Source organism: Sinocyclocheilus anshuiensis, unplaced genomic scaffold (assembly GCF_001515605.1).
Source record: "Sinocyclocheilus anshuiensis isolate Anshui unplaced genomic scaffold, SAMN03320099.WGS_v1.1 scaffold2, whole genome shotgun sequence".
In the NCBI taxonomy this organism is placed as follows: domain Eukaryota; kingdom Metazoa; phylum Chordata; class Actinopteri; order Cypriniformes; family Cyprinidae; genus Sinocyclocheilus; species Sinocyclocheilus anshuiensis.
Genome location: NW_015542337.1, coordinates 124,655 through 144,502, shown reverse-complemented (window position 1 = coordinate 144,502; position 19,848 = coordinate 124,655). Strand labels below are relative to the sequence as shown.

At 37.2% G+C, this 19,848-nt stretch overlaps 1 protein-coding gene across 1 annotated transcript in view; it reads left to right on the top strand.

Moving 5' to 3' along the window:
- The window catches only part of LOC107691117 (RNA polymerase II elongation factor ELL2), a 42,626-nt gene that overhangs the window by 9,696 nt on the left and 13,082 nt on the right, over positions 1-19,848 (top strand). Inside the window, exons 3-5 of the mRNA XM_016489590.1 lie at positions 12,253-12,377; positions 14,239-14,402; positions 19,249-19,490. Of these exons, the coding sequence (XP_016345076.1) occupies positions 12,253-12,377; positions 14,239-14,402; positions 19,249-19,490 (531 nt within the window). The remainder of the gene's footprint in view (positions 1-12,252; positions 12,378-14,238; positions 14,403-19,248; positions 19,491-19,848) is intronic.

Below are 19,848 nucleotides of genomic sequence, written 5' to 3'. Positions count from 1 at the left end.
GTGTGTGTGTGGGTGTGTGTGTGTGTGTGTGTGTGCGTGCGAGATTGGCTTTTTTTCCATGAAAGCTAATTAGAATGACAATAAGAGGAATGAGCGTAGAACGCAGAGAGTCTCTTGCAGCAGAGGCGGTGTGGGGGGAGCTGTCCCACGTGTGAATGAAAGGGCACACGCCGATTCTTTCATCCAGATGTGACATGCTCGCCAACGTGCACAGGGACCCGAGTGCCTGTCTTGTCTGGGGCCCAGTGTTTTGACTGGCAGAGCTGTTTGCTGTTTTCTGCACACTCTTGCCAGGCCATCTTTGACAAGGTCCTTGCAAAAACAGGGAGGATCTTCTTTTTAATGTCTTTTTTCTTTTTCTTTTTTTCTCTTAGCCAGCACCTAAAACTTGCTTAGTGCCAAATGTAAAAAGTTGCTTTGGCAAGTGCATAAAAGGAGTTGGTCACCGGTTGGCTGGTTACTTACTGCAATATATATCTTGCAACCCAGGCTAATTCGAAATATGTGCCTCTAAATATATTTCTGCAACACCGTAATTACGTACCTTACTAGATGTTTTGCGGCAGTTTCAAAGTGAAACATCCAGTGAGTGGCACTAAAACACGGGTTCAATACATGACCCTGGCACGTGTTTGTTACATTGCTTTAGGTACGTATTGCTGTGTTTGTGTTACGTTGCTTTAGGTACGTATTGCGGTGGTTCATAATTCAAATATCCGAGGAGTGTCTCTAAAAGTTAATGCTCTATCGTGTTGGAAATATCCTCTACACCAAATCCAACCCTAAATCTACCCGATAGTGTTGAAAAAGTGCAAAATATATGTATAAAAACACATGTGTTGATGCAGGCGTGCTATTTTAATTTCCTTATACAGATTTGAGCAGTTTTGTTGAACCGTAGATTCATGAGGTTCGTACCAGAGCTCTTCACCACTCAAGTGCAACGCCGTATCGTGTGAGCCACCAAGCAAACTTACTGAATTAGAAAAGCTGGATATGTGACGACACATTCAATAGTATCAGTTTTCAAATTTCGCAGCATGTTAAAATTGTTTTGAATTCATTACATAATATTCCTCAAGTAATTACGCGAATATGAGGCTTTATTAATCGAAACTGTTGACCTGCAAATCATACTTTGTGTGAAAAGGAATAAAAGTTGACAGAGTTTTACTGCCTCTAGTGTTCATTTCAACTGAAAACTGCAGCGATTCGTATGTATAGGTACGTTTTTTGAGTTTCGCAGAAATGTAGGTAGAGGCACATATTTCCAATGAGCCTATGTTACAACCTGATTTCTTGTAAGTGTTTTTTTTTCTTACAAAACTCAGCGTTCCAAATCTGTAAGACTTTGATTCATCTTTGAAACACAAATAAAGATATTTTTAACGTGAGAGATTTGTGTCCCCATTAAAAGTCCATTCCAACAAAAATGTGATTTTTCAAAAAGTTCAAGCACATAATCCAAATGAATCCGAATGTCTTTTGAAGAAGCACAATAATTTTATATGTTGGCAAGATCTCTTTATATTGCTCAGTAAGAGAGAACCAATGAGGGTTATTTTCACATCACGCAAGCACGATTGATCTTCTACAAGAACCAGTCAGGTTTGTTTTCACGCATCAAACAAGTATGGTTATGCGTTTGTTAGGTTTCATTAAAAATGTCTTCATTTATGCTTTGAAGATGAATCCCTTTATGCTGTACAAACAAAAATATGAGGAACAAATCATAAATGTTATAAATTTTGTGACATGTTCAGGTTTAACAAGAGACTGACACAATGACCTGCGTTGCATGTCAGAAATATGCAAATATTGAAATGAAACTGGGAAATAATTCATTTGTCATAGGGACAAAAATGGTTTCATAATGCAAAAACAGTAGTTTCATGCAAACTTAGGCCCTGATTTTAGCATTCTTCCCATTGAGTGCTCAATGTTGGTTTATTTTTGTGCTTACCAAGATCCCCAAGTAAAGTATTTTTGGTTTCAAAAGTATCTTCCTGTGAAGATAAAATGTGATTAATGTGGAAAGCGTGTGGTGTGTATATGAAACTCTTCCAAAAATGTTGTACTGTACATCTCACAGCTTTTAAATGGCTGAGTGGAGCCAAGAATCGCAAGGGAAGATCACAGACACTTCAGGCCTTTCATGCACAAACACACACAGGGCTCTGTGTGTATTGCCTGTTAACAGGCCGCACCTCTCAAACTATTGTCTGTGTAGCATCTTTCTTTCAATCCATAACACACTCCTTATTTGATGCTTAAAACCTCACATTATTGTCTCCTTTAATTTTAAATGTTCTTTTTTCTTTAAGCTTCTCTGCGTCCTGTTGTCATTGACGGGGATGGGTTATGGCATTTTTCAGTCATTAGTAGATCCATTGATTCCGTGCCTGCAGCAGGGGGCTTTGGCTCGGCCCAGCAGGATGCACTGCTTCTAATAGTTTATAGTAGTTTTTCGTCACTTGGGTTGTTTAAATCTTATTTGAAGAGCATTCATGGCCACGTCTAGCCATCACGTGGATGTATTTAGAAACGGAAACCTCTTTCAGGTTTGTTTTTGTTCGTGTAGCTTGTCTGTCATGGCCATCCGGGAGACTAGAGTGTGACTGCTCGGGGAAGTGAGCAACGGTCTTGTAAATAAGCATTGGCGTGAAAACATTCTGCATTTTAGGAACAAGTGGTTTTGACCAGTTTTTATCCTGAAGCTTTGAATTAAGCCCTTTGTATGACAAGCTTTAAAAAGAAGAACCTAAGGAAGCCTTAGAGTAAAAAAAAATATATTTTATAATTGCAACTTTATTTCTTACAATTGTGACTATTCACCTCAATTGCAACCCCTTTTTTTTCTCATTACTGCAACTCCGTATCTGATTATTGTAACTCAATATCGCACAATTGCATCTTGTTTCAGAATTGCAACTTTTTTTCTTGTAATTGCGCCTTTAATCTTACAATTGTGACTCCTTGTCTCACAATGGCAGCTTTTTTTCTCATAATTGTGAAATTATTTTAGATTTCACAATTGTGACATCATATTTCACAGATGCAACTTTAAAACTCTCAATTGCACAAATAAATAATATGGGTAATGCTTTACAGTAAGGTTTTATTTGTTAACACAGTTAAAAACATAAGTTAACATGAACTAACAATGAAAAGGCATTTAATATCTTAGTTATTTTTATTTTGAACATTTTTACTGATATATTATTACAATTAAAAGTTATATCTGTTAATGTTATTTATTTAATGGACCTGAGATAACATCAGCTAATGATGAACAGCATTTTAATTAATGTTAATGTTTTATTTTTTAACTTTTTTATTAATGTTAACAGGGATTAATAAATACTGTAGCAATTGTCTTGTTAATGTTAGTTAATGCATGAACTAATGTTAACTTGTAAATGTTACCATAATATTTTAAACTTTATCTCACGGTTGTCTTTTTTTACAATGAGGCAGGAAAAGGCTTCAAGAACCTGCTTTTGTAAACATTATTTGAAGAAATGACTTGTGTGTGTGTGTGTGCTTTAAATTTGATTCTGTCCAGACTTGATACTATCCTTAATTGCTAATTGCTCCTTGAACGTTTATCTGATCTCCCTGCATTTTCACACCAATTCTCTAGCAAGTGTATAAAATTACAAATACTACACATGCTGAGCGAGAAGACTGCCTTGAGCCTTTCAAAGCTGGCGTTATGTATGAATTTTTTAAATGTGTGGCATCAACCAATCAAAATGTAGAGAACTGTTCCACTATTGTAATCTCAGAGGCCAGTGAGGCTGTGGACGCCCCCATAGACCTGCCTCTACTTAATTTGCGCAGACTCGTCACTATAGTAACTGATAGGCGAGTGGAGGATGGCTTCTGGCTGCTGTGTGAATGGGGTGCATATGAAAGCAGCATGTGGGGTGCTCTCCTCCCCCATTACCGACACACACAAACACACACACACAGGGATGGTTATGGAGTCAGGTCGCCCAGTGCTTACTGAGCTTGACAGATTAGCCCTCAGGTGCTAGAGAGGAGAGAGAGACAGATTTTGCTTGGCATCCGAGGCAGTTCCTCAGGGGATGAAGCAACCACCACAACCCCCTCCACCTCCCCTCTTTCAGCTCCACAACTTCTCATCGCCAACCCCCTTTATCCTTAAACCAACCCCCATGCATCAACAGACATCCACATCCACCCCCTCTGATTCCTCCCCATTTAAATGTAACGGACTTCAGCCCAGTACCACGACAGAGTGATTTAATGTGAAAGACTCATGCGCTGCATTTACAATCTGTGACTCATCGCACACTTGTCGATCATATCACAAATGGTGTGATTGAGAAGCCCAGAGTTTTTGAGAATTATGACAGGGTTTCCCATAAGGCAGCATGCATTCTGTGTTCCTCTTAAATGCCACTTGTTAGTACGATTATTATTTCATCTCTGGAGTCAAGCGCACACTACAAGACTCGTCGACCTTTCATGTTTTAAAAATGGGACTTGTCTGCAACAAGAAGCCTGGTTTGCTAACTCGTAGCACATTTGCACACTTGTTAATTTCTAAAGTTTATTGGTTTGAAATCTGGCCGACCACATGTCAGGTGTACATACTGACTAGTGAGAGAGCGGCGGGGAGGAACAGCCAATGAAATTGTGAGAGTGAAAGAAGAGGGCAAGAAATCCAGAAGTTACCCATGTTGCCCCAAGCACCGTCTGATTTATAGTACACTACCCATGTTCGGGCTCTGTAAGAATTTTAGACTTTTATTCAGCAAAGATGCTTTAAAGGGATAGTTCATGCAAAAGTGAAAATTCTGTCATTAATTGCTCACGCTCATGTCCTTCCAAACTCGTAAGACCTTTGTTCATCTTCGGAATACAAATTAAGATATTTTTGATGAAATCCAAAAGCTTTCTGACCCTGCATAGACAGCAATACAACTGACATGTCACACATTCAAGACACAGAAAGGTAGTAAGGACATTGTTAAAATAATCCATGAGACATCAGTGGTTCGACCGTATTTTTATGAAGCTACGAGAATACTTTTTGTGAGCAAAGAAAACAAAAATAACAATGTTATTCAACAATTTCTTTACATTCTTTAAATTTCTTTACATTGAACATTACGGTTGAACCACTGATGTCACATGGACTATTTTAATTATGTCTTTACTACCTTTCTGGGCCTTGAACGTGTCAGTTGAGTTGCTGTCTATGCAGAGTCAGAAAGCTCTGATTTCATTAAAAAAAAAAAAAAATCTTAATTTGTGTTCTGAAGATGAATGAAGGTCTTGGAATGACATGAAGGTGAATAATCAATGACAGAATTTTCATTTTTGGGTGAACTATCTCTTTGTCAAAAGTGACAGTAAGGAATTTATGATGATTACAAAAGACAAACTGCTTCAGACTGTACCAACAGTTACTTGAGCTTCATTCTCATAGTGTACACTTTACACACGGTTAGATATTGTGACTGTGGATTTGAGAGGAACATTTGCCCAGTTCATAATTCACAGTTCCCATAATTCCTCCATCTTGCATCTTGCCCTTTATGTAGTTACCATTAGCACTGTAATCTCAAGCTCTATCTCTCTCCTCTCCTGTCACTCTCTCTCTGTTTTTCTTTCGTCCCTCTCGCCCACCCCTCTTTTTTTTCGGATGAGTGGCTCTGTCCGTTTCGGATCAGCGGGTCATGTAGTCCCGTTTGTCGGTCCTGGGCAGGGATGCCCTAAACCCCACCCTTCCCCCATCCCCTTCCAACAGGCCGCACGTTCCTGCTGCTTATGAATAATATAGGCAGAACTCCGTGCCATCGCATGTGGCGGGAACAAAAGACGAGCGCCTCACAGGAGCCGTAGATGAGCGCGCTACGTGAAGAGAACAATGGCGATGAAGGCTGACTGTAGAGTAGATGGAACCAGCAGAACTAATTTAACCAGGCCAAATAAAACTAAGCTCTGAAGTGGAAGGTGCTCATTACGTGACTGGTCAAAGTCAAAGAGTCATAGCTAGAACTATAATTGCTGTAGCAGAGATAAAAGCCGCACGATTTTGGACTGCTAGAAACTTTCTGTCTTTTCTGACACATAGAGATGGTTTAACAATAAGTCAGCTGGCAGAGGTTATTGTTTACTAGGTGGTTGTCAGTTTCAGGCCTTGGCTTGAAAAAATAATGCCAAGTGTGAGGACGAGATGTTCTGTTTCGTCTCTTACATACACTGAACCAACACGGCTTAAGAAAGGGAAAAGAAAACACCACCTGAAACAACACGCCAGCTTCTCTTCTTTCCAAACAGATGCGCGCTTCGTAGGAACAAAACACAAGCGTTTAAAGTCATAAAATCTCATGAGCAGAATGTTTCGAGTACTTTAAATCTGGGGTGCAGTGCATCTCGCCACCTCATAAAAACATTCTAATGTTCTTAGAAAGAAGCAGGGTTGTTTTTTTCCATGGTTGCTACAAAGCACGGCCTTTGTCTCGTCCCCATTGGCCATGGCCCCCGCTAAATCGTTCTGTTCCAGCCCAGTTCACACCTTACAGCAGACTGAAAGTATTTGACATCTCCAAACACACACCGTGCGGCAGATGTTGGCAGAAGATGGGCTGCAGAGGATGGGCTTTCTGCTCCCTTGTGGCTTATTTAGGAATCCGGTCAATCTGATGCCATTTGGAGGTTATGACGTGGATGAAACCCACCTGTGTATGTGTTAATGTTATTGACAATGGAAAATGTTTGAACAACAGTACTGTTGCTTGGCATAGTTACTTTACTGAACTGCTTACTGATTGTAAGAACACTGGGTCTCATTCATTAATAATTGCGTAATTATTTTGTATTTGATGGTATCAGTATACTTTGGTTGTTCACCACCCAAACTAAAAGTGTGACGTAAGATCATGTGACACTGAAGACTGGAGTAATGACTGCTGAAAATTCAGCTTTGCCATCACAGGAATAAACTGTATTATAAAATATATTAGAAGAGAAACCGGTTATTTTAAAATGTAATATTTAAGTTAATTTTTAAAAACATTTGCCTAAAAGATTTTATGTTCAAATGCTTGTGTATGGTTAGTGATTGAGACCCACTGTGAGAAAAACAAGGTGAATGACACAAAGAGCTTGAATCACAATCATCATAAACGCACACAGTTCAGGGAGAGAGATAACGTTTCAGTAGTAACCCTCGAAGCAGTCTGTATTTGCATTTTAACCTTAGTGGTATACTACCTAATGTACTAATCTAAAAGCTGATAAAGTCTCACCTGCCAAGTTGGGCGTTGGCTTTCACTGGAGGAATAAACACAGAAAGGAGCAAAAGGCAAATGTATTAACAGTCAACTTTGCGACATAGATAATGAACTTTGCATAAAGCCTTTGTATTTTACTCTTTCAAATCTTGGATTGAGATGTGAACACCAACAAGTTCACATTTTCCCATATGTGAATTTCCTACTTTTCATTTTTCTATAGTATATTTTTCTTTATAGGGGTGGGGGAAAAATCGTTATGGCGTAGTATCGCAATATTTTGCATGACGATATTGTACCGAGACACTTGTAAGTTTCAAAATGCAGGTAAATAACGCACATAATTTTACATGTAATGCAGGAAAACCAGATCAACTTTGAAATCTTTGTCAAACTGCCATTTCACAAACAGCGCAAATGAATCAGCGCTACCGTAACTCTCTCTGTTTCTTTCTTTCGTTCTCTCTGTCTCTCTCTCTCTCTGTGTAAAGAAAGCTCGTTCTCGCCTATATCTGATCTTGAAGCAACTGTTACAGAAGGCTAAATATGTGTGTTATTTCAACACAAATATGCTGTTACATCAGTCCAAGCCAGTTGCGCACTGGGATGCATCAAAACTTTCAATTAAACTTGCAGTTGGAATCAAAGAAGCTGTTTACATAATGACGCGTCTACACTTCCAGTATGCTGCTCATTCATAAGCACTGCTCACTTGTCACATTATTGCTATCTGTTTTATCTTTTTATTCATATATACATATATTTTTTTTTTTTTCACATTTGGTCGGTGCCGATAGCCTTGTGGGCAGCGCACCGACGTGCTACGAGCGTCTCTAGTTCGAATCTCAACTCAAGGACCTTTCCCGATCCCGCCCCCCATATCTCTTCCACTTCGCTTCCTGTCAGTTCTAATCTGCCCTATCATAATAAAAGGCAAAAATTACAAAAAAAATAAATAAATAAATCAGAGTTTGAAGTCAAACTGTCTCGCGTTATTTTGAAAAAATAACCAGAAATAGACCAATCGCATCATTTACTGTCCCAATTTGTACACCTTGAAGGATTTGTTAACATTATATATTGCAATGCATGTTGTCACAATACTACAGAATATTTTTTAAAATCGCAATAATAATTGCCTCTGTTGATTACCATCCCTCTTGCTTATAGCCCTTAAATCTCTCTTACTCAGATCTAAGTGGCCTAAGTGTGATCCTGCCGCCATGAAAAACCACGTTCTCCCTGTAGACAGAAGCTGGGAACCAAAGGGATAAATGACATATGGTTATGAAGATTGAGGAGGAAACCGGGAATGGAAAAAGAGGGCAGCCCCCAGGCTCTAGTAAAGACTGTAAATCCATGGCTCTGGTGATGCCTCAGAGGTGACTGGCATTTGTTCGGTCGGTGTGGCCATTTGAAACGCAAATGATTATTCATTCCTTTGCAGCATTGCCGTGACCTACATCTGGGACCTCCTTGAAATTACTTGTTGAATTTGGGCGAAGAAGACTAGCACTTTTGGCAGTGGCTTCCAGCAGCAGCTGTAGTCCCAGGACTAGCTGTTGGCTGACCATGATGCTTTTTTTGGTTTGTCACAGGAAAAGTTGCATTAGTCTGATCATGTCGTACTGCCTCGGTTTTTGAAGCCGAGGACATATCTGGGTCATTACCAGCGTTTTCCCCGATTCAACCCCCATGAGTGTCCATCGTCGTAGCGGGCTACTGTTTGCTAGTATGTTGTGACTGCTCGTGAGTGCTTGTTTTGTCGCACGGAAAACTAACAGATAATGATGGGGGCAGGGTTCGTTCTGTGGGGGTTGTGAAGCTGAATGTGTGTTTGTGAGACTGGGAGCTTTTTATTGGCTCTATGTGGCCGACAGTGCTTATGGTTGTACTGCGTGACCGGGCATTTTTGACAGCCAAAACCCTTTTCTGCCATGCCTGTACGTGCGGTTTTTAGATCTGTAGGATGGTAATTGCTTGCTAGGGTATTTATGCACTTCATAAAACACAGCTGAAATGAGTCCAGTGTGCTTCTAAAAATGAAGAGGTCAGTGTTTGTGTTTTCTAAAACATTGAAATATGCAGTTTCAAGAAAGTTCAAAAGATTAACCTGTATGTTCATAAACACAGTTAAACTTTCTTTGATGCCAGGGAACTCTAAATATAATGATCTCTTATTGAGCGACTCCCTTTCTAAAATATAAAGGCAACTGTATATTTTCATGTATTAAGACCCATACTATAATTAGTATAATTAGGTCCTTGTGCAAAAGCCATTTTATTTTATTTTTATATATTTTTTTGTTTGTTTGTTTGTTTGTTTTTTTATAGTTTTTATTTTGTTTTCTTGTTTTGTGTTTTGTGCTTTGCTTTGCTTTGCTTTACTTTACTTTACTTAACTTTGCTTTGTCTTTTGGTTTGGTTGTTTTGTTTTGACTTGTCCACGTTTGAAAACCCCTTCTGTAGAGGAGAATTTAGATTCAAGCAGTTGCTTAGTTAGTTTCTTTAGTCACTGCTGGGAAAATTGTTCATTTTCTGTGGACAAAGGTTGCACTACGCTTTTGAGCACTTTCATGCCCTAGGACATAGATGCATTCTTTAAACCAGTCTTTAACCAAACATGCTCACACAGCATAACCCTACATATTTGAAAATACCCCATGGCTCTATTTGACAGAGGGAATTAAAGGTGCTGTATTATTCCCTGTCATTTTACTGATGGAAAACCACACATCTGAAAACCGTTTTAAACGATTTGTGACTTTTTGTGTCCATAGTCATTGCCATTTACCACCTCACTTTTGGACACGCTCGAGCACAAATGACAGACCGCTGTCTCCTGAACAAAAATAAAGTATTTAAATTATGCGAACTCTACCTATCCATTTTCCTCAAATCTAGGGCACTGCCTCAACTAAAACATCCATCATTTTCAGCTGGAGGCTGTTTGAAAGGAAAAGTTGTTTTTAATGACACCGCAATACCTGTTGCTTAATGAGTTTGTATTTTGGATTGCCTTTCTGTATGTGAAAGTAGGTTTCTAGGCCTCCCGTAAAGAATATAGCTTGTCTTTTAATATCAGAAATAGCTCGCATGAAGTCTTAAGTTATATTTTATAGGAGGCACCGCATGAAGTAGAGTTGAGAGTGCCGCAGGGTTGATTCTACTTATGGTATGGCTTTGTGCATGCAGAGCTGCCCAGCAATCTTATTGATTCCTTTTCACTTTGAACAGGTAGTGAGGTCATGCTGTCGATATTACTTGTTCAGGGCAGCATTTGTTTTGATCGCCCTCAGATGACTGTGAGAATTATGAGACTGACTCAGTTACTGAGTCGTGACCCTTGCGTTGCCTCGGAACACAAACTCAGAGCTGCAGTCGATCTGGCACGAATCAGTCAGAACCCATCAAAGTGCAGTTTTGCTGTTCATCTAGCTGAAAAGTTTTATAGCACTGAAGTGGTTGTACCTTACTTTTATGGATAACAAAGAAAATACTTTTCCCCCCATTATAATTAATGATACATAGATAAATAGACAATAGTTTCAGTAGGTGGTCTTTTTTTTTTAATTTCATTGTCCATTGCTTTTGCTGTTTTTAAAGGAATTCTGCACATTATTGCAGAGCAAAAGTTTGCATGTACTCTGAAAAGGGAAAGGTTTCTTTGGCTCACTTGCTTGTTCATGCCTCCAAAAAGCTCCCATAGGGATCACAAATATTACAAAACAAGAACATATGAACAACTGTCTCACATTAAGATGTCAGTTTTTTAAGCTCTTTAATTATGTGCGTATATTATTTTAATACAATAAGAAGCTTCATGAGTTCATATTTATATTTAATGTGCCAACATTTTCACTTGTAAAAAATGCTACCTTTTATTTTTAGCTACATGTTTTGCGATGTGTCAGAAATGATATATTTCTGTTTTATCAGATACCCTTTACATTGGGGGAAAACATAGTATAGGGATTGGAATTATTATTATATCAGATTTGAATTATTGTTATATTATTATTATTAGACTGGAATTATTATAGTGGAAAAATAATAAAAATTATTTAAAAAATTTAAATAAACAGCTGGAAACGCTACAGTTATATAACATATATAAACACTTTTGCTGGAAAATGTCGGCATATGATGAAAAATTTTCAAACCTATTCAAACTGATGCTTTCAAGACATTCCAACAATTTTCAAAACCTCTTCTATCCCTATAATTTATAAAACTTTACCATGGGGATGAATGTTTTTGGTCACAAGGCATAAAAACATGTATATGAATGACAAATGTAGATGTTTTTACTACAAGAAGCCTGAAAGTCTTGTATGTTTAGTCTCAGTGTGTTGTGCTTCCTACAAACCCACATTAAACTCGTATAATTAGCAAATATTCATCTTTTTTTTTTCAGTAATAGGCGAGTACAAAACCTTCCATCATGAAACGGGGTTTTGGTACAGCAAGTGCCTTTTCTAGGGAAGTAATAACTTAATTGCTTTATGAGGACATGCTGCTTAACGTTTTACATACAAACTGAGCAGTGTTTTGGAGAGACATCTCTGGGAGGAGTTCCTTTGACTGGTTTATTGAATGAAAGATGTTTTTCCAAACAGCTCTGTTGAAGTAAGTGCCGCAAGCTGGAGCTCTTCTCGATAAACAAAAGTCTGTGTTTTAGGCATGGAAAGGAGTTCCTTGACTTTTTTTGTATTATTATTTGATTGTGCTGTGTAATGAAAGTTAATTCTTGACGTCATTCATCTGTTTTTTTTTTGTTACACCAGAGTATTTCCATTGCTTAAAATAGCCATTTAATAGATCTGAAGCATGAGGGTATAAACAAACATCCGCTCTCATAATTGCACTGTTTGTGTGTGTGCATTTATAGTGGCCAGTTATGTATTTATGTATTTATAAATGTATTTTTAGAGTAAAATTAGACTTTATTGACACAAGTCTATTTCTTTTCATCTTACAGTATATCAAGATTCCTGCTTCCTCGGATTCTCCTGATGCTTTCCGTGTCTTCTCCTTCTACCTGTCCAGTGACAGTAAAGACAAACCTCAGGCCAGCTTCGACTGTATTCACCACTATGTTTCTGGGTAAGACAAAGAAGAAAAAAAATTCAAATAATATCGAAAACTTCGAAAAATATAATAATAATAATAATAAATTCTTATTATTATTATTATTAAAATTGTATAAAAATTGCATCCTGTTATTTTAGAGCACATACAGTGACAGACAGTTCAGACTTACCACAAAATTCTGACAAGCTTCTGTCCAAATAAATAAATGCAAGCACCATAAATGCAACTCTTCTTAAAAATAATTGTTTAATTAATGAGTATTACTGAAATTGCTGAATAATAAATTGTATTAGTTATTATGTGTCTTAAATGTTAAATCAGTGTGTTGGCACTAGGGATATGCCGGTATCAAATTTTCATGTTGCAATTAATTGCTAATGTTTTTATCACGGTATACGGTGTTATCACGGTATTGAAATTTCATCCAGAGCGTCTCTCACATGTTCCGCCATGTGCTTCTCGTCCGCGATTACATCAGAGTGTGCAGGCGTCTTTTACGCAGCATACAGGGGTGTTGTGCATTTTGACCAGTTGATGGGAAAAGTATTCTTAAAATGCATTCAAAATTCTGAATAACTTGTAATATGTAATTATTCAGGTATTTAGAAGAGCCCACAATAACAATATCGTGCATATTCATTACCGTGATATATCGCATTACCGAATATCGGCACAAGTCTAGTTGAGTGTAGGTTGTTGTTTGTTAGGCTCAACATTTACTTTGACCTTTGAACCCAAGTTCCATTACAGTGTTTGGCGTCACAGTCAGTTGTGAAGTTGCTGTCTCTTGATCGGGGTGGCACTGATCTGTTCGCTTTCCAGCTCAAAGGAGACTTGTAGTCTCACAATACTCCACTTGTCTCGCTGAAGAATAGCATTAGATAGGTTTGTGGGAAAGAGGATGCAAAGCAATTCCACAAAAACCGGTTAAAGCCATTAGTCATAAATTAGTCACTGACTTTCCGGCTGCTTTGTGGACAAAGGAGCAGCTGTAAAACTTAGCAATGGGGAGCGAGGCGTTAAACATGTCAGTCTTTACATAGCAGGCTGATTCTCATAGCTTTCAAGGAAATTTCTGTAGTGATGTCTACACTAATATTGACGTAGCCTTTTATTCACAGTGTGTTCTTTTAAACATTTTCACACAAAATTCTTAAATGAGAATACACTTTTTCTATCTATCTATCTATCCGTCTATCCGTCTGTCCGTCTGTCCTGTCCTGTCTGTCGATTTGCATGTACTACAAAAATAAAGCTATTTATTATTTTTTTAAAACAAAAAAACATTTAAAATTTTTAATAATTTTCACAGTGTTACTGTTGGAACTTTTACTTATTTATTTAGATCAAATAAATTCAGCCTTGGTGAGCATGGTGAAGACTTACTTTTAAGAAGCATCTAAATAAATAAATAAATACAATACAATACATACATACATAAAAATCTTACTGACCCCAAACATATGAACAATTAGTGTGTTTAATATATGGCGACTTGTGTAATATTATTTGTTCAATGCGTATGTATTTAGTAAAATATATAATGTATAAAATAATGTTTATGTATTTCTAAGTAAACCATTCGAATAGAAATAATTTTTATTACAAAAATATTTGTTACATGTTTTATATCAAAAAAAAAAAATTCTTTTAAACAAGCTCTACAACCATGTCTCCACGCAGATATAAATTCATAAACACCCTTAAAAATGATGCCATATGGTGACAAATCACTTTATTGTTTGTAATTTCCAAACAGTTCTAACTGATGCTTTCAAGACTGTAAATTCATTCCCTGGAATTTCAACAAATCCACGTGTATATTTTTCAGCATGATAATATAACTCGCTGTGTATTTCCTGTTTTTGCTTAGAGATGGCAGGGAGCATCTGGAAAGTCAGGGCAGTATTCAGGACAAAATCACGGTGTGTGCCACCGATGATTCCTACCAGATGACCCGCGAGCGTATGTCTCAAGTGGAAAAGGACATCTGGAGTCGCTCAGCCATCGAGATCAAACCTGGATCCACACGTCCAAGTAAGAATCCAGCTCATGCACACAAAGGACCAACTCTATATGCACAGATGCAATTAGCTCTCATTAAAACATGTCTTATATCAAATAACACGTTAATTTCTCCCAAAAGCAAGTAATATGTTAGCCTGGTAGTATCATATCCTGTTAATAATGGTGGATAAACCAGGATATTTTTGATCAAGGGATGGTTGTGTATCAGACGAGCCGTGTAAAGATGCATTTCCCTCCCCCAATCCTTCTTTCTCAAGCATTTATCTGCAGATGACACCGGCACGAAGCCACAGACCTGTTCCATTAATCTGATTGAGACTGCCAGAAGTATGCGCTAACAAGTCTCATGCTGGGTGGATGAAGTTTAGCCCAGGATTTTAATTACCATGGCTGGGGATCAATTAGGTTTTCATCTGCAGACATACTGAATTATACATGGGGTCTCTCTCTGAAGCAAAGTCTGCAATTCCCCAAGCGACGACTGGAGAGAAGGACACGCGTCACGCTGGCCTCTCGTGTCTAAGAAAGCTGAAAGACAGCACTTGAGTGGTTAGAGAAAATAAGGTCTGTTTGAAATTTTGGAATTGCTTTCACCGAGGAAAGCAAATAGTTCCCTTCCAGACAAAGCTCTGCGGTATCCTCTTTTTTTTGTCAGTATGTGTCTCAATTTGCCTTGTAATGTAAACACATTTGGGCTGCAGTGCTTGCTAAGGGGTATAATTTAGAGACGGACATTATAGGAGGACCAAAGTGGGATGATTTGATGTTGCACCATTCAGATTTCATATAATAGGTGTGTTTGGATGAGTTTATACTATTTGCTTTGGCTTTTTATTCCGTCACGGACGAAAAAAAAAAAAGTAATACTGTCTCCATGCGTATTTTTAACCATATGGTGGTAGAAACTGAGCCATGTCCTTGCACAATTTAGTGCCTGGCAGATACATTTGTTTGGCTGAAACGAAAATAAAACAGCCTCCAACTTTTTTCCCCATCTCTGTAGTCGAGCGGAGAAACCTCTTGTGGCGGCACACTGTATTTCTGTGGTGAAGTAATGGTACACTTATCATGTAGGCACTTCTAAATACTGCTTTGCCCTCATAGCTCTCATAGTTGGCAGAGGCTTTGAAATGTATGGCAGGTATTTCAGTGGACGTTCAATTATAAAGAGCAGAGGTATTTTAAGGTCGCTCTAACTTTGTACACTGGCAAGAGGCAGGCAGAAGTGCATCATCAAAAATTTACTATGTACTTACTGTTTGATGATTTTGGTTCTCATTCATTTAGTGATCAAGATGAGTACAGTCGTCATTAGTGGTCAACTGATATGGATTTTTGGATGGTTGATGCTGATATCTTAGTGAGTAGGGTGGCCACTTGCTGATGTAAAACCGATGTGTAGACTTGTGATCTGTAGACTTATACTATCTAATCTAAACATAGTAAAGAACATATGCATAACAATTTCTGTGATTTAAATTTACATTTTATATTTTACAGAAATAATTGTATTCATTTATTATATTTAGTGCTGTTAAACGATTAATCGCATCCAAAATAAAAGTTTTTGTTTACATCATTTATGTGTGTATTGGGTATATTTATTATGCATATATAAATGCAGTCACATACAGTATATATTTCAAAAATATTTGCATGTATTAATTTATAATCATATAATTTATATTATATATAAATATATTTAAAATGTAAACATAACTTATTTTTCTTAAATATATACATGCATGTGTGTGTATTTATATATACATAATAAATATACACAGTACACACACACATATTATGTAAACAAAAACTTATTTTGGATGTGATTAATCGTGATTAATCATTTGACAGCACTATATTCATTATATTTAAATAAATTATTTGGAAATTAATCAAAAAATCAACTTGATAAGAAAAAAAAATCAATCTGTAAAATAAACTTTAGGCTAATTGGGACATTCCCCCATTTATCTGCTCATTTACCATGTGAATTTCTTGGTTATGTGATCCAATTATAGTATCTTTTTCACAAATAAAGAGTTTTCACAAATAAAAGTTAAACAACAAAAAATAATAAGGAAGTAAAGTTTGACTGTAATAAAGATAAAGAATGGGAGCTTGCTGGGTTCTAGGCGCTGTCAAAATAAAAGTCCCTTTTCCAACACCTATTGGCCAAATAGAAAAACAAAAAAAACTAAAAAAGTAACAATGCCAAATAACAGCAATATCTCAGTCAACCACTCATTGTGTTTATGAATATACAAATATATTTATAAACTATACAGTGTAGCATTTACTTCAAGCACAGTCATGTAAGTTGTACTATTTTTGAGCATGCAGACATGCTTAAACAAGTGATTACTGAGCTTTGTGGGGTAAAACAATTTGATTTTGGAATTTGATTTGATGAGATTGCCTGTAAGGCTAGATTTGATTAAATGTTTGATGTTGGAGTCTTATGACATCTGTCTACAGTAAAGTGTCTCGAATGCTTTTGGAGAAAGAGAGTGTTTAATTCAACACTTTTTGCAAAGCGCAACATGTTTAGGCATCAAGAGGAATTCAGTACTGTTGTGTTTTTTTTCGCTCTCGTTTGCCAGCGTGTTGGACTGTGTAATAGTCAAACATTCCTCATAAATGGGATCATTGTTCTCGCAGTTCTGCGGTTATTGCAATATATCATGTAGTTAATGCAGCTGTTGAAATATGAAGACAGCTCTTTTAAGTATAATAAATTGTGCCAGTATATACGATTGGAGACCTTGCAACCGAGACATTTTTGAGAAAGGAAAACTGACCCCTGTTGTTGAGGCAAACTATATGGGTTTCTAAATTTGCCATTTCTTTACAGTTATGTCATTCTAAATGACAATAAGTCAAAGTTTCTGAGGAACTTCTGAATAATGTACGGGTCACTTGTTTTTTCCATACAGTTAGAACAAATGGGGTCTGAAAAATGGCATAAATTACCATAAAAGTGCTTATATGACTCGTCTGCTATTTTTAGAGTCTTATATGGTAGCTTTGTATGGGAAAATTGGCTTGTTTAATTCAAGAACGATTCTTGAATGAATCATTCTTTTGAGTCAGATCCCTTCAGTGAATTAATTGATCTGTTTCGCAAAACCAGCCTGAATGATTTATTTTTTTCTCAAATCAACCCACTGACTCCAATTGGAGCAGTAATTTTTGAGTTAAGTGCTGACTGGAGGAAGGTTTCCAGTGAACAGCGACTTCAAATTTTTGTCTGTTTCTCACACAAAGCTTTCACTGCTTTAGAAGACTTTATATATAGTGCACAAGTCATATGTGGATTGCTTGATAGACAGATACGATACTTTTATGAGGCCTTCTCTTAAAGGGGTCATATGATGCGATTTCAAGTTTTCCTTTCGTGTTTTTTGAACATTAAAGCATGTCAACATATTCTGTTACACCAAAGACACAAAATAATGATCTTTAAAAAAGCATTATATGACCCCTTTAAGAAATACTTAAAAATCATAATGTCACCAAAATAATAATGAAATTACATAATGTGTATTTTCATAAACATTTTTTCCCCATACATTTTTATGTACCTCTGCCAGGTCAAAACTGACCCGAATACAGCAGGAAGGTTAACCATAAAGGTTTAAAGAGATATTCACCCAAAATGGAAAATTCTGTCATCATTTTCTCACTCTCATGTTGTTCTCATGACTTTCTCTTTTGACAAAAGAAGATATTTTGAGAAATGTCAATGGCCAACAAAACCGTTTGGCCACCAACATTCTTCAGAATATCGTTTTTTTGTCTTCCACAGGAAAAAAAGTAAGTCATACAGGTTTGGAACAACGTGAGGGTGGTACATTTTTTTTTTTGTGCGTGTTCCACAGAAGACCGTATGTCATATGAGGGTGAAAAAATTATAACAGACAGTTCATTTTTGGATGAACTTTCCTTTTGAGTTAATGTGAAGATTGCTTAAAATGACTTGAGTAATTTGATTTAACCCAGTCCATTTGAATTTAACTCACAAGACAACAGCGTAGTGTGTTTTTGCAGCAATAACAAAGCCCTAAAGCGGTCTAAATGGAAGCATGAATGTTATGTAAAACTGGATGAGCACAGGAGCGTAGCACTCGCTGTATGAACAGCTTATGCTTCACTTTGTCCTATTGCAACCTTCAGAGCACAGCTTAAACTTCTAATGAGATTAGGCATGCTTGATATCTATTAGCTCTCCTGTGTCCTGCTGGCTCCAGGTGAAATAGCACACTGGTGGGAAGATGGAAAACAGAAAAAAACAGCTCTATTTGAGGTGCTTTCGTTTCCACCGCTTAGATATTTGCACAGGAGAGAGAGAGCAACGTTTACCGCCAGCTCTTTCACACTCTTCGTCCCACTCGGTGCATGCCAAATTCAGAGTGCACATCCGGAGAACGGCTCATACGAGTGCTATGTGGGCCGTCATGTTTACTCAAAGACGTATTTCCTAAAGTGGTCCAGCGCTTGCTATTTACACTACTGTATGTGTGACAGTCATTTGTCACGGCCCTAGCGCTCACCCCTTCTCTGTTATATGTGTGTCTAATTTCACCTCAGGGTGGCTCGGTTTTGTTTTGCGTAACGAGAGCTTGGGGATTTGAGTGGCCCCAGAAGTTCTGTGCTATTTGCAGAGCTGTCGGTTTATTTTCAGTGCTGAAGAGGCAGTCGAGTTAGACGTTTTATGTCACTTAGCAGATTCTGAGCTTGTTTTGAAGACATTTAAATATGTTAAAATAATGTAAGGTGAATGCTTTTGTTTTACAGACCAAGTCATAGAAATCATTAGTGACCCTTATGGTGTTTTTTTTTTTTCTCTACTCAGGTAAATGTGTGAAGATTAAGAAGAAACAGGGCCTGCCGACTAGCTTTGACAACACTAATAGACATTCACCCAGCAACAAGAGGAACAGTACACCTAGCTTGGTGGCCCACAGGCCCTTGAAAGAGCGTGTTATTCATGTTCTGGCCTTAAAGCCCTACAGCAAGCCAGAACTACTGCTCTGGTTGGAGAGGGAGAAAGCCAACCCCAAGGACAAGGCCGACTTAAACGCTGTGCTGGATGAGGTAAAACACAAGTGCACAGCATGCTACAGTGCAAATACACAACAAACTAAATATTTATAATCTACATAAATGGAAAATTGTTTCCAAACCTCAGTTGGAATCTTATGAGAGTTTTTCATCTATATATTACATATTACTTTCACATTCAAAAGTTTGTTTGTTTTTAAATGTTTTTGAAAGAAGTTCAAGACTGCATTTATTTGGTGAAAAATACAGTTAAAACAGTAGTATTGTAAATACATTATATACATATATATATATAAAATATATATATTTTTATTTTTATTTTCATTGTATGTATACAGTATATATATATATATATATATATATATATATATATATATATATATATATATAT